The 15,859-nt window shown below is 38.4% G+C and overlaps 2 protein-coding genes across 18 annotated transcripts in view; one reads left to right on the top strand and one right to left on the bottom strand.

The window, feature by feature from the left end:
* Positions 1-15,859, bottom strand: part of GPHN (gephyrin) — a 608,525-nt gene that overhangs the window by 117,595 nt on the left and 475,071 nt on the right. For all 17 annotated transcript variants that reach the window (XM_032405331.1, XM_032405333.1, XM_032405334.1 and 14 more), the window contains one exon: positions 8,747-8,884. In XM_032405331.1, the coding sequence (XP_032261222.1) occupies positions 8,747-8,884 (138 nt within the window). The remainder of the gene's footprint in view (positions 1-8,746; positions 8,885-15,859) is intronic.
* On the top strand, positions 11,652-15,484 carry LOC116633073 (importin subunit alpha-1-like). The gene has a single exon (XM_032405350.1). The coding sequence runs from the start codon at positions 13,651-13,653 to the stop codon at positions 15,238-15,240; it is 1,590 nt and encodes a 529-aa protein (XP_032261241.1). The 5' UTR covers positions 11,652-13,650; the 3' UTR covers positions 15,241-15,484.

Raw genomic sequence — 15,859 nt, 5'->3', positions numbered from 1 at the left:
TTCTATTTCTTCCTGGTTCAGTTTTGGTAGTTGATACATCTCTAGGAATGCATCCATTTCTTCCAGGTTATCTAATTTGCTGGCATAGAGTTGCTCATAATATGTTCTTATCGTTGTTTGTATTTCTTTGGTGTTGGTTGTGATCTCTCCTCTTTCATTCATGATTTTGTTGATTTGGCTCCTTTCTCTTTTCTTTTTGATAAGTCTGGCCAGGGGTTTATCAATCTTGTTAATTCTTTCAAAGAACCAGCTCCTAGTTTCGTTGATCTGTTCTACTGTTCTTTTGGTTTCTATTTCATTGATTTCTGCTCTGATCTTATTTCTCTTCTCCTGCTGGGTTTAGGCTTTATTTGCTGTTCTTTCTCCAGCTCCTTTAGGTGTAGGGTTAGGTTGTGTACTTGAGACCTTTCTTGTTTCTTGAGAAAGGCTTGTATTGCTATATACTTTCCTCTTAGGACTGCCTTTGCTGTATCCCAAAGATTTTGAACAGCTGTGTTTTCATTTTCATTGGTTTCCATAAATTTTTAAAATTCTTCTTTAATTTCCTGGTTGAACCATTCATTCTTTAGTAGGATGCTCTTTAGCCTCCATGTATTTGAGTTCTTTCCAACTTTCCTCTTGTGATTGAGATCTAGTTTCAAAGCATTGTGGTCTGAAAGTATGCAGGGAATGATCCCAATCTTTTGGTACCGGTTGAGACCTGATTTATGACCTAGGATGTGATCGATTCTGGAGAATGTTCCATGGGCACTAGAGAAGAATGTGTATTCTGTTGCTTTGGGTTGGAATGTTCTGAATATATCTGTGAAGTCCATTTGGTCCAGTGTGTCATTTAAAGTCTTTATTTCCTTGTTGATCTTTTGCTTAGATGATCTGTCCATTTCAGTGAAGGGGCTGTTACACTCCCCCACTATTATTGTATTATTGTCAATGTGTTTCTTTGCTTTTGTTATTAATTGCCTTATATAATTGGCTGCTCCCATGTTAGGGGCATAGATATTTACAATTGTTAGATCTTCTTTTGGATAGACCCTTTAAGTAGGATATGGTGTCCTTCCTCATCTCTTATTACAGTCTTTGGTTTAAAATCTAATTTGTCTGATATAAGGATTGCCACCCCAGCTTTCTTTTGGTGTCCATTAGCATGGCAAATGGTTTTCCACCCCCTCACTTTCAATCTGGAGGTGTCTTTGGGTCTAAAATGAGTCTCTTGCAGAGAGCATATTGATGGGTTTTTTTTTTTTTTTAATCCAATCTGATAGCCTGTTCTTTTGATTGGGGCATTTAGTCCATCTACAGTCAGGATAACTATTGAAAGATATGAATTTAGTGCCATTGTATTGCCTGTAAGGTGACTGTTACTGTATATTGTCCATGTTCCTTTCTGGTCTATGTTGCTTTTAGGCTCTCTCTTTACTTAGAGCACCCCTTTCAATATTTCTTGTAGGGCTGGTTTCATGTTTGCAAATTCCTTTAGTTTTTGTTTGTCCTGGAAGCTTTTTATCTCTCCTTGTATTTTCAATGACAGCCTAGCTGGATATAGTATTCTTGGCTGCATATTTTTCTCATTTAGTGCTCTGAATATATCCTGCCAGTCCTTTCTGGCCTGCCAGGTCTCTGTGGATAGGTCTGTTGCCAATCTAATGTTTCTACCATTGTAGGTTACCTATCTCTTCTCCCGAGCTGCTTTCAGGATTTTCTCTTTGTCTCTGAGACTCGTAAGTTTTACTATTAGATGTTGGGGTTTGACCTATTTTTATTGATTTTGAGAGGGATTCTCTGTGCTTCCTGGATTTTGATGCCTGTTTCCTTCCCCAAATTAGGGAAGTTCTCTGCTATAATTTGCTCCAATATACCTTTTGCCCCTCTCTCTCTTTCTTCTTCTTCTGGGATCCCAATTATTCTAATGTTGTTTCGTTTTATGGTATCGCTTATCTCTCGAATTCTGCCCTCGTGATCCAGTAGTTGTTTATCTCTCTTTTTCTCAGCTTCTTTATTTTCCATCATTTGGTCTTCTGTATCACTGATTCTCTCTTCTGCCTCATTTATCCTAGCACTTAGCGCCCCCATTTTTGATTGCACCTCATTAATAGCCTTTTTGATTTCGACTTGGTTAGATTTTAGTTCTTTTATTTCTCCAGAAAGGGTTTCTCTAATAACTTCCATGCTTTTTTCAAACCCAGCTAGTATCTTTAAAGTGATGATTCTGAACTCTAGATCTGACATTGTACTAATGTCCGTATTGAGTAGGTCCCTGGCAGTCGGTACTACCTCGTTCTTTTTGTTGAGGTGATTTTTTCCATTTTGTCATTTTGTCCAGAGGAGAATAGATTAATGAGAGAACAAAATGCTAACAGGGTACCAACGTCCCCAGAAAATATACTCTAAACAAATCAGAAAAGACCTGAAGCCTGGGGAAAAGAAAGGGAAAGAAGGAAAAAAGAAAAAGAAAGAAAAAAAAAGAAAAAGAAAAAGATAAAAACAAACAAAAACAGAACAAAACATAAAAACCAGAATATGATCAAATATGATCAGGCTGGTGCATAGATCAGTGCCACACACTAGATTTTGGTTGTATTTTGGTGTGTTAGAAAAAAGTTCCTCCCAAAATTTTAAAGAAAGAAAAACTTATATATGTACAAAAATAAGGGTTGATATGATGAAGGGATGGAATATGACTATAAATATGAAAATTATAAAAAAATTTTATAAAAGGAATTGATAAGAAGTTGTTTGAAAAAAGAAAGAAGCGGATTAAAAAAAAAGAAAAAAAAAGGGAGAGAATGTGATCAGGCAGGAGAGTAGTACAAAACCATACACTAGAGATTTAGGGTATATTTTGATCTGTTAGAAGAAACTATCTCAAAATTTTAAAGAGAGAACAACTTATACATATATGCCAAAAATAAGGGTAACTACTATGAAGGGATAGAATATGACTCTAAAAATGAAAAATAAAAATGTTTTTTAAAAAAGGGATTGATAAGATGTTGGTTGAAAAAGGGAAAAAGAAAAATTCAAAAAAAAAAAAAACAGTTAAAAAAAAATTAACTTTGAAAGACTAAGGAATCATGGTAAAAAAAGCCATGGATTCTATGTGCATTATTCCCCTAGCACTGGAGTTTTGCAGTTCTCATTGATGGGTAAACTTGGTCTTGGCTGGCTGTTCTTGCTGATCTGGGGGAGGGGCCTGTTGCCGTGGTTCCCAAACGTCTTTGCCAGAGGCAGAATTGCCCGGCCTTTCCCCGGTCTGGGCTAAGTAATCTGCTCAGGTTTGCTCTCAGGATCTTTTGTTCCCTGCAAGCTTTCAGTACAGCTTTGGAGGCTGAGAGTGAAACTGGCGGCCTCCCATCTCCCTCCTGGAGGAGCCAAGAACTTGGGGCCCCACTCCTCAGTGCGCCCCCAGAGAAAAGCAGTCAATCACTCCCGTCTTCCCGGTCTCTGGCCGCATTCCGCGCTCACCCGGCCTGTGACCCAGCGTTTCTATCTCTGGCACCTGACGCGGTGTGGAGTCTCCAAACCCAGCAGATCCCTGCGGTGCGCTCCCGCGCCGCTCCTCCTGGGGGAGGAAGGGGAGTCTCCCCGGATCTGCCGCTTGTTGGGTCCCTGCTGGAGGAGCAGTGGCACGACTGTGCCACGGATCACAGTTTATGGCAACCCCGAGCTGACAGCCCGTCTCCTCTACTCTGTCTCTGCAGCCGGCTTCCCCGCTCCAATAACTGGGAGCTCTGCCGCACTCAGGCACCCCCGGTCTTTCTGTGACCCTGAGGGTCCTGAGACCACACTGTCCCATGAGGGTTCCACCCCCCGCTTAGCCACTGGAGCGACGTCCCTCAGCGGAGCAGACTTCTAAAAGTTCTGATTTTGTGCTCCTTGGCTCTATCACTTGCCAGAAGCAGCCGTCGGAGGCTCCCTCCCCCGCCGTCTATCCTCCCCAGTATCCCCTCGGATTCACTTCTCCGCATGTCCTACCTTCCAGAAAGTGGTCGCTTTTCTGTTCAGAGAGTTGTTGCTATTCTTTTCTTCGATCTCCTGTTGAGTTTGTAGGTGTTCAGAATGGTTTGATCCCTATCCAGCTGAATTCCTGAGACCAGACGAAATCCAGGTGTCCTACTCCTCCGTGATCTTGCTCCACCCCCCAAAATCAATGCTGTTTTAATGCCTGTTAGCACATCCATTCTGCAGCCCATGGATCAAAGAGTCATTTTGACTTTCAAGTCTTATTATTTAAGGAATACATTACATAAGGCTATAGTTGCCATAGATAGAGATTCCTCTAATGGATCTGGGCAAAGTAAACTGAAAACCTTTTGGAAAGAATTCATATCTCAATGCCGCTAAGAACATTCGTGATTTGTGGGAAGAGGTCAAAATAGTAACATTAACAGTAGTTTGGAAGAAGCTGACTCCAACCCTATTGGATGACTTTGAGGGGTTCGAGACTTCAGTGGAGGACATAACTGCAGATGTGGTGGAAAGAGCAAGAGAATTAGAGTTAGAAGTAGAACTTGAAGATATGACTAAACTGCTGCAATCTCATATAAAACTTTACCTTATGAGGAATTGCTTCTTATGGATGAGCAAAGAAAGTGCTTTCTTGAGATGGAATCTACTCCTGGTAAAGAAGCTGTGAAGGTTATTGAAATGACAACAAAGGCTTAGAATATTACATAAACTTACTTGATAAAGCAGTGCAGGATATGAGAGGATTGACTCCAGTTTTCAAAGAAATTCTGCTCCAGGTAAAACGCTATCAAACAGCATCACATGCTACAGAGAAATTGTTCGTGAAAAGAAGAGTCCATTGATGTAGTAAACTTAATTGTTGTCTTATTTTAAGAAATTGCCACAGCCACCCTAACCTTCAGCAGCCACCACCCTGATCAGTAGGCAGCCATCAACACTGAGGCAAGACTCTCTGCCAGCAAAAAGATTGTGACTCACTGAAAGCTCAAATGATGGATAGCATTTTTCAGCAGTAAAGTACTTTTTAAAAATGTTTATTTAAATTCTAGTTAGTTAACATATAGTGTAACAGTAGCTTCAGGAGAGCAGTAAGGTATTTTTTTAAAGATTTTATTTATTTATTAGAGAGAGAGAGTGAGTGCACAAGAGAGAGCACAAGTGGGGAAGGGGCGGAGAGAGAAGCAGACTCTTCTTCTGCTCAATGTGGGGACTCCGATGTGGGGCTCAATCCCAGGACCCCGGGTTCACCTGAGTTGAAGGCTGACGCCCAACCGACTGAGCCACCCAGGTGCCCCAGTAAAGTATTTTTTAATTATGGTATGTACTTTCTTTTTTAGACATAATGTTACTGCACATTTAACAGAGTTTGTATAGCATAAACACAATTTTATACGCAGTGGAAAACTGAAAATTCATTTGACTTGCTTTATTGCAATATTCACTTTGTATTGTGGTGGTCTGGAACACCTGCAATATCTCCAAGGTATGTCTGTACTTTGGCATCAAATTGGAGAATGGATTGGAAGGATGCTAATTGGGGGGGGTGAATCTATTATAATTATCTGGGAAGTTAATAATAAAGATCTGAACTAAATCAATAGTGGTGGGGATGGAGAATAAGGGATAGATTCCAGAGGATGTAGGGTAAGTTTAGTACTGGTCATGTTAAATTTACTAGCAGCAGGTATACATTTGGTGTATGAGTCTGGAGCTCAGGCAAGGTCTGGGAAGTGATATAGAACTAGAAATCACGTAATATTTGAAACATAAGGTTATGTGAAGTAAAAGTGTAAGATCTGAAAAGGGCCAAAGATGAAAACTCTAAAGAAAGTTTACATTCAAGGAACTGAAAAAGGAAAGCAAGCCTACAAAGCCAATAAAGGAGACAAATACCACATTATCTATCTGTCTCTCTCCTATACTATAGTGAGGTCCGTGGGGCAAGAGTTTCATTTTACTCACCTTTTATGTCCAGGACCCAACATAGTACCTGACATTTAGTAGATGTTTAGTAAATATTTGTTGAACAAACTGAATATGTTTCTATATATGGTATTGTTTTTTAAATACCTAACTAAAGAGCTTGGGAGGTTTAATTATAATACCCTTTTGCATTAAAAATTGAGTTTGGTCAAACTCAAAGGTTGAATGCAAACCTCTCTATTATTTCTCATCATCATGGGTGGAAACACTTGACAAGGAAATTAACCATCCATGAAGAGCTTGCTTACTTATGAGTGACAACTGATTTAGTGAACAAATGAAGGGGAAACAAGCACATGAAGGGAAAAGAGAATCCATTTGCCAGCATTCTTTTTTTCTTTTTTAAAGATTTTATTTATTTACTTGACAGAAAGACACAGCGAGAGAGTGAACACAAGCAGGGGGAGCGGGAGAGGGAGAAGCAGGCTTCCTGCAGAGCAGGGAGCCCAATGTGGGGCTCGAACCCAGGACCCTGGGATCATGACCTGAGCCAAAGGCAGACGCTTAACGACTGAGCCACCCAGGCACCTCAGCATTTTTTTTCTTAAAAGAAAAATAAAAATGGCCATTTTCAATTCTGTTTTTTTCCTTAGAAGAACTGGAATTTCTATTTAAATGTGACTTTGGCATAAACAGTGAGATTATCCAAGGGACTGATATTAAGGGAAACTACCCTGAAATTATCACAAGCCAGGCATGTTAACTTATTTTTATAATAAGTAAAGTATTACTTAAACTTTTTTTCAACTTAAGTTTATATTCATATTTTCTGAAAATGTCTTGGTGTTGATATAAAAATATCTGAATATTTTGCTTTTAATAATATAAAGAAACCTATTTCATTATAATTGCTTTCTGAAATCACATAGTTAATTGCTGACTAAGTCCCCACTCCAGTCAATTTTTAAATCTTTATTTCCTTTAATGAGGATAAAAAAAAATGAAAGAAAAGGTTTCAGCCTAATGATATACACATACCTAGAAGAATATAAGTCAAAGATATATAACTATATAAAAACAACTTTTGTCTAAGTAGGGTTGGGGACCAAAAAGCCAGAACTGGGCATTTAATATTTCACTGGTTTTTGACTTTAAAAAAAAAAAGTTTTATTTATTTACCTAATCTCTACACCCCACATGGGGCTCAAACTCAAAATCCCAACAAGAGTCACATGCTCCCCTGACTGAGCCAGCCAGGTGCCCCATAGGCCTTTTAACATAACTTATTATGTTTTCTACCATTATTTTTAGTATTTTAATACTGAAAGAAGAGCACTATCATGTAGTAAAAAGAAGAATGTAAGTCTTAGCTTTAATCCTATTCCTTTTCTGCTGCTCTGAGTCTGAGATTCCTTGCAGAAAAATTATGGTGTTGGTATAGATGCTCTCTAATGTTCATTGAAGTTTGAATATTTTATGATCCATGAATGAAGTCTTTTATTTGTAAAATCAATTCTTTTGTGTTTATCTGTATAACAAAAACAATTGAGAAACTATATTTTATTCAAATTGCACTTAAACTTCTATGCTGAATTTTTAGAAAAGAAAATGGTTGATTAAAAACTGAAAACACTGGAGAACACTACCTATCCATTGTCTTTCTACAGGCTGGTCTCCATGTGCTTTTAACCTAAGAGCTTATATGCTTCTCACTGAAAACAGGAAGATGGATGAAGCAGAAATCCCAGAGGTCAGACTGGTTGCTCAGTGATCAATGGATAAATTAATATGGTTTTGACATTTTACATTTAAAAAGATGTTTTCCACAAAGGAAAACATGGTTACAAGACACATTTATTATCTCCCATAAAAAGGACAACAGGACATCAGGCAGACATAGAGTTAACTATTTTCCTCACTCGGTGCCGATAACCCTTTCTTTCTTTTTTCTATAAGACTTACTTTATTTAAGTCTTTTTTTTTTTTTTAAGATTTTATTTATTTATTCGACAGAGAGAGTGAGAGAGTACAAGCAGGGAGGAGTAGTAGAGGGAGAGAGAGAAGCAGGCCTCCTGCTGAGTAGGGGGCCCGACGTGGGGCTCGATCCCAAGACCCCGAGATCATGACCTGAGCCGAAGACAGACACTCAACCATCTGAGCCACCCAGGTGCCCCTTTTTTTAAAAAAAGATTTATTTATTTATTTGAGAGAGAGAGAGAGTGGGGGTAGGGGCAGAGGGAGAGAGAATCCTCAAGCAGACTCCCCACTGATCACAGAGCCTGATGTGGGGCTTGATTCCAGGACCCTGAGATCATGACCTGAGCAGAAATCAAGAGCTGAACACTTAACTGACTGAGTCACCCAGGTGCCCCTATTTTATTTATTTGAGAGAGAGAGCACGCATGAGCAGGAGGGGGAGAGGGAGAGAGAATCTCAAGCAGACTCCCTGCTGAGCATGGAGCCTGAGGCAGGGCTTGATCTCATGACCCTGAGATCATGACCTGAGCTGAAACCAAAGGTTGAACACCCAACCAACTGTGCCACCCAGGCGCCCCTGATAATCCTTTCTCTAGTTTAGAGTATTGGTATTTTGACGGACAGGGTAAACACAGTTGATTATTTTCCTTCCCTTTTTTTTTTATGAAAAGGAGGCTTTATACGTGCTTTATTCTATATACCATTAAGATTGATCTTGGAGTTGAGCAGAAATAAGAAGCAAAAAAGCAAAAAGAATGATGATAGTGATTGTGATAATGGTTAATAACCTTTCTCCTTCAGGAAAACCATGTATTTATATTATATGAATCTTACTTGGAAAAAAATGAAAAGAAAAGACAATGGGCAAATATAATAGTACCTCGGTAGTTGATGATTTCTGTCCCAAGCACCGGAGTCATCTCCAGGACTGTGATGAAAGCTTTGTCCATAGACGTTAGAGGAAAAGGAGACATGCGGTGTCTTCTAGCCACCTTGGTGATATCAACAGCACTGTGACCTAAACAGGAAGATAATTAACTAAGACTATGATGCTGAAACAGTGATTACAAAGTGGTAATGTCTTATAATTATCATCAATTCTCATTTTCATATGTCTGTAAATGAACATTACAAGGTAAGAAATTTTCTCCTGCTTCCAAAATATAGCCTGCTTTGGTGGAATATTAAACCAAGTCAGCAGTGTTACATTATGTGTCAAAACCTGGTGAAATTTAATGTTATTGGATAATCCTTTTGAGTGCTTACTATGCATTATGGCATTATTCTAATTAATCTTTACAACAACCTTATGGGGAGGCATTATTATTATCCTTATTTATAGATGAGGAAAGAGAGGTTTATATATTTTGGCCTAAATCACAGAGCTAGTAACAGCACAGACAGGACTCAAACCGGGGTAGTGTGGCTTCAGAGTTAATGTCCTTAACCACATACTAAACATCGAACACTTAATGAGCTAGTTAGTAAAATGAAATACTCAAACTTGAATTTATTTAGGAGTTCATAGGAAATTTTCTTTTTTAAGAAAAGTCACAGGAAAAGATTATTTAGCTACTCAGTCCTTATTCACTCTCCTTCATGGCATTAATATTACCCATACACGGGCGCCTGGGTGGCTCAGTCGTTAAGCGTCTGCCTTCGGCTCAGGTCGTGATCCCAGGGTCCTGGGATCGAGCCCCACATCGGGCTCCCTGCGCAGCGGGAAGCCTGCTTCTCCCTCTCCCACTCCCCCTGCTTGTGTTCCCTCTCTCGCTCTCTCTCTCTCTCTCTCTGTCAAATAAATAAATAAAATCTTTAAAAAAAAAAAAAAAAAAAAAATATTACCCATACACTAAAACTCCTAATTTAGATCTCCAATCCTAACCTCTACCTTCAACTCTAGATTTAAATGTCATCTAAACAGCCGGTGGATAAGAATGTGTATCTCCAAACTTATAAATCATCCAACATGCACTTGGATGCATAACAGGTAATTGAAACTTAACATGTTCAAAATCAAACTCTCGATTCCCCCACCCTTCTATCTTGCCCTTATGATGTTTTAGTCTCTTACAATTTCCATCTCAGAAAATAGCAACTTGATTCTTCCAGTTATTAATCCAAAATCTTGGAAACATCCTTGATTCTTCTCTTTCTGTCAGAACCGTATCTAAACTACCTTTGAAATAGCTCTAGAATCTGACCATTACTTACTATCTCCACAATTACTACAAGAGTTGGATCCATCATTTATTTCCTGGGAAACTGAATAGGCTCCTAACTGATCTCCCTACTACTGTCCTTCTTCCACTATAATTTATTCTCCACACAGTAGTTATGGTGATCCTTTTAAATTTTAAATTGGATTGTGCTAATCTTTGCTCATAACTCTCCAATGACTTTCCATCTCACTCAGAATAAAATATTTGCTATGGCCTATGAAGTCCAACATATTATGGCTTCCACTACCCTCATCTCCTATCATTTCCCCTCTTGATCACTGTGCTCTAACCATACTGGTTCCTTGCTTGTCTTGAGCATGCAAAATACATCTCTCCTCAGGGTCTTTGTACTTGGTATTTTGTCCACTTTGACATCCTTCCCCAGATATAATGGTTCCATCCATCCCTTGTTTCTTTCAGGTCATTGCTAAAATATCATCTTATCAGAGAGGCCTTTGTTAAACATCCTATGTAGAATATTACCCACCATCATTTTCTATTCTTTTTATCCTTTCTTCATGGATATATAAATAAATGCACACACATATATATGGATATTCATATCCATATGCCTATAATTTATATAATATATACATTTATATTTATTTGTTTATAGCCTTCCTCTTCATAGAATGTAAGCTCCATTGTCTTTTTTGTTCAATGTTATCTCCAGTATCTAGAACAGTATTTGGCACATATTAGGCAATAAAAATAAATATTTGTTAAATTAATGAATCATTTACTGACAAAAGGGGACTTCTTAGTAAGATCACTATATTTTCATGCATAAATAACTTGGCCTTTTCTTTGGAACCTTAAAGGTCTATAGCCCAGATGGTAAACAGAAAAGGAGTAACTGCAAACACAGTTGGTTGGCTATCCTGTCTGCTATCCACAACTCCATTCTTCCCTAGCCACTGTGCAGCGGAGTGTGGTCATATGATAGAGTTCTGGCCAGTAAGATGTTGGAAGAAGTCCCTGGGGGCAGGGTTCCTATGGTGAATAAGAAGATAAAGAGATAAAGCCTTAAGAGGAGAAAGCTTTTGCCCTTCTTTCTTCTTGGAACATGGGTAGATACTGGGAGGTGCCGTAGCCATTTTTTAACCATGAGGGTGGAAACCCACACAGTAAGTATGGAAATATGAGAAGAAAAAAGAGCCTCTCCTGACAATATTGAGTTGCTGTACAAGCCCTGGACTGCCTGTCAACAGGCTTTTGATATGAAAGACAAATAAGCTCCTATTTCTTTAATCCACTTTATCATGATTGTATATACTCCTCAGTAGTCTCTAAGTTCCTAGTCATTGCAATTTATTAAGTTTAATACCCCAACCCAACCCCAGAAGCTGCTTCAGACATATTCACTGAATAAATCAAAGGTACCACCTCAAAGAGTTTCCATTCTAAGATGAATAATATTGTCATAAGTACTGAAAGAAAAAGACATATAAAGATGCTTATACTTATGATATTTCCCTCCAATGGGCAATCATAAAATTACAAAATTTTCAAAGCTTGAAGGGCCTTAGAGATTTAGTGCTAAACATGAATAACATTTCTACTCAAAATTTAAGTGAATGCTTATAAAGGATTATGTATGATATGATTTATCGTTTACTTACAATTTGAAACATAAATTTATTTCTCGCTTTCACTGAAGTCCCAACCTTGTCATTAAATATCATGAAAACATATTGTCACAACCAGTGTAATTGGAGAAAATGATAGAGATAGGTTCTTCTGTTTTTTATTCAGGTTTATAGGTCTCAGAGATGATATTTTCTAAAATATGTTTTACTTTCTTTATGGTGCAAATGTGTAAAACCTTATAAAAGCTGTCCTTTTAAAATGTTTAGTTTCTGAGGAGAAAATTGTACTTTTTAACTGAATAGTTTATTTGTTGAATTGCTTTGTAATAGAATTTTTCTTATTAGAAAGCTAGTTTGATTATCAGTGATATACACAGCTATTCAACAAATATTTATTGAATACATTTTATGAGCCCGTTATGGTTAGGGACTTGGGATACAGAGTGAGATACACCCTGCCATGAAGAACATTATAGCTCAGTGGAAAGGAAAGATGGTAAATAAAAAAATAAGAGCAGGTAGGTAGTAAACCACCTGATGATGGTTCTCTAACTATAGAGACTGGTGGTTCTCTGTCTCTAATTGGAAATTACAATGTGGATATCTACCAGCCTGGAAAAATCTTTCAAATAATTTTGCACCTTATTTATATATATATTTTAGGGCACCTACCACTTCTGTCTTATGTTATAGACATTTATATATTTGTCTTACCTGTGTTAGTCAACTGTAAACTCCTTTGAAGGTAAACCCTATATTTTACTAAATTTTTGGCTTCCATTTTTTAAAGAAACATGATTTCAACTATTTTCAGATGTTGACAGTAGTGATTTACAAGAAGCTTCAAAGTGAAAGCTTCAGAAAATTTAAGAATAGTTATCTCTGACTCCTTTTATTTTACAGGTTATAATCCCAAAGCACTTTTATTTGTCCTGGCCATTACAGAACTCAATCAGACAGGAAAAAGGATCAAGAATTGTTTTTTCCACACCCTAATCCTCTTCTTGATTCTAAGCCCAGCATAGAAAATCTAATGGAAGAGAAAAAAAGTATGTACTTTTATGTCTTGAAGGCGAGATGGATTACAGCCTAGCAGCCAAATTTCCCTGAATGGTCCATAAAATCCAGTTTGGTAGAAGTAGAAAGGAAGGAAAGAAAAAAAAATTTTTTTAAAGTAAGAAGGTTATAAGAAAAGGCAGTTTGGTTTTTGGATAAAAAAATATCCAAAAATTGAGAGAAAATTCAGATAGTTTTTCCTATAAAGCAAAGATGATTTCATGGCCATAAATACATTCTTATAGCTACCTTACAAAGAAATACCAATGGTCACAAAGAGAATCTGTGAGGGCATTAGCTCCATTCAACTCGTGTACACTACAAAACTAACATGAAAATATGTGTCCTATATAGGAGATTATACTGTTCAAGGGAATATTTATTTTAACTTATAATAGTAAAATTAGCTGGTGATCTATGGCTATCACTGATAATTTGTAGGCAGGGTAGCTACTTTAACAAAAATAAACTACAAAGTGCTGTAGGATATGGGATCTTTATATGCAAGTGGGGCAAGGATGGGGAAAGGATGTCTAGACTTAGACATCCCCTCCACTAGTAGATGTCTGAACTGAGCAAAGAATAACAGGTTTGAATTATTATAACATCTAAATTGATAGCATTCTTCTGCAATCAGTTTAATTTTCTCAAGTAGACTTACAGGATTAAAGCAATTCCAAATTAGCCACAGACTGGTGACCTGGAAGTTTCTCTTAGAAATCTAGGTTTTTAGACACCGTCTTTGGGGTGATCCGTGGTGGACGTTTTGAGGGCAGCTGACCTGCAGCCTGCGCTCCCCGGACCGCCTCCTGTGGAAGCCTGAGCCGGCCATGCCCAGGGCTGGCTGAGACACAGCGTCGGAAAAGAACATCACCGACTGAAAGATAACAAATCCTTTCTCCCTTTGTCTCATAACCATGTCCACCAACGAGAATGCTAATTCACCAGCTGCCCGCCTTAACAGATTCAAGAACAAGGGGAAAGACAGTACAGAAATGAGGCGGCGCCGAATAGAAGTTAATGTGGAGCTGAGGAAAGCTAAGAAGGATGACCAGATGCTGAAAAGGAGAAACGTAAGCTCGTTTCCTGATGATGCTACCTCTCCACTACAGGAAAACCGCAACAACCAGGGCACTGTAAATTGGTCTGTTGATGACATTGTCAAAGGCATAAATAGCAACAATTTGGAAAGCCAGCTCCAGGCTACTCAAGCTGCTAGGAAACTGCTTTCTAGGGAAAAACAGCCCCCCATAGACAACATAATCCGGGCTGGTTTGATTCCAAAGTTTGTGTCCTTCTTGGGCAGAACTGATTGTAGTCCCATTCAGTTTGAATCTGCTTGGGCTCTCACTAACATTGCTTCTGGGACGTCAGAACAGACCAAGGCTGTGGTAGATGGAGGTGCTATCCCAGCATTCACTTCTCTGTTGGCATCTTCCCATGCCCACATCAGTGAACAAGCTGTATGGGCTCTAGGAAACATTGCAGGTGATGGTTCAGTTTTTCGAGACTTGGTTATTAAGTATGGTGCAGTTGACCCACTACTGGCTCTCCTTGCAGTTCCTGATATGTCATCTTTAGCATGTGGTTACTTACGTGACCTTACTTGGACACTTTCAAACCTTTGTCGCAACAAGAATCCTGCACCCCCATTAGATGCTGTTGAGCAGATTCTTCCTACTTTAGTTCGTCTCCTGCATCATGATGATCCAGAAGTATTGGCAGATACCTGCTGGGCCATTTCCTACCTTACTGATGGTGCAAATGAACGGATTGAAATGGTTGTGAAAACAGGAGTTGTGCCCCAGCTTGTGAAGCTTCTAGGAGCTACTGAATTGCCCATTGTGACTCCTGCGCTAAGAGCCATAGGAAATATTGTCACTGGGACAGATGAACAGACTCAGGTTGTAATAGATGCAGGAGCACTTGCTGTTTTTCCCAGCCTCCTAACGAACCCCAAAACTAATATTCAGAAGGAAGCTACGTGGACAATGTCAAACATCACAGCTGGTCGCCAGGACCAGATACAGCAAGTTGTGAATCATGGATTAGTCCCATTCCTTGTTGGTGTTCTCTCTAAGGCAGACTTTAAGACACAAAAGGAAGCTGTCTGGGCTGTGACCAACTATACAAGTGGTGGGACAGTTGAACAGATTGTATACCTCGTTCATTGTGGCATAATAGAACCATTGATGAACCTCTTAACTGCAAAAGACACCAAAATTATTCTGGTTATTCTGGATGCCATTTCAAACATCTTTCAGGCTGCTGAGAAACTAGGTGAAACTGAGAAACTTAGTATAATGATTGAAGAATGTGGAGGTTTGGACAAAACTGAAGCTCTACAAAACCATGAAAATGAGTCTGTGTACAAAGCTTCATTAAACTTGATTGAGAAGTATTTCTCTGTAGAGGAAGAGGAAGATCAGAATGTTGTGCCAGAAACTACCTCTGAAGGCTATACGTTCCAAGTTCAGGATGGCACTCCCGGGACTTTTAACTTTTAGATTGTACAGCTGAGGCAGAAAGTTGTTTGTTGTGTACTCTGTTTGGTAGAAGTTTGTCTTACTGTTTCTCTACTAAGAACTCTTTTTAAATGTGTTTTGTTATTGTAGCACTTTTTACAAGGAAACTCTACTTGACCAGTTCCAAACTGTACAACCTATATGAAGCTCCTCCTCTCAGTGGGTTTCTTATTTCTATGTGGAATCTCCTCTCTTGCAGTGTCCTGTAAATAAAGATTAAATTCCACTCTTTTCTTTAAAAAAAAAAAAAAAAAGAAATCTAGGTTTCTATAAGTAAAACTTAACTTGTCAGTTTTATATTTTCTGGTGCGTAAGTCCAGATATGGGATTTACTATATTTGAGCTTGGAATCTTTGCAGGTAAAGTACTCAAAATGTTATTGAGATTTCCTATCTTCCATGCAGCAGTTATAACTACTAAAAAGACTATATAAGAAGTCAGTGTAAAAACAGTATGGATTCAATCAGGATTGCCATCATGAAGGATATGTTTAAATACTAATGGCAATGTCTATGATGTACAAGGCCTTCAAAGGGGCACAGAAAGTACAAATGGATTCCTTTCTACTGAGTAGAGTAATTAATAAGGATCTTTGTCATAT

This window comes from Phoca vitulina, unplaced genomic scaffold (assembly GCF_004348235.1).
Source record: "Phoca vitulina isolate PV1807 unplaced genomic scaffold, GSC_HSeal_1.0 scaffold7, whole genome shotgun sequence".
Classification (NCBI taxonomy): Eukaryota; Metazoa; Chordata; class Mammalia; order Carnivora; family Phocidae; genus Phoca; species Phoca vitulina.
The sequence above is the reverse complement of the archived record's forward strand: the minus strand, read 5'-3'. Positions and strand labels throughout refer to the sequence as shown.

What these genes read in the sequence shown, in the direction of transcription:
- LOC116633073 (XM_032405350.1), top strand. Translation starts at nt 13,651, where the DNA reads ATGTCCACCAACGAGAATGCTAATTCACCAGCTGCCCGCCTTAACAGA.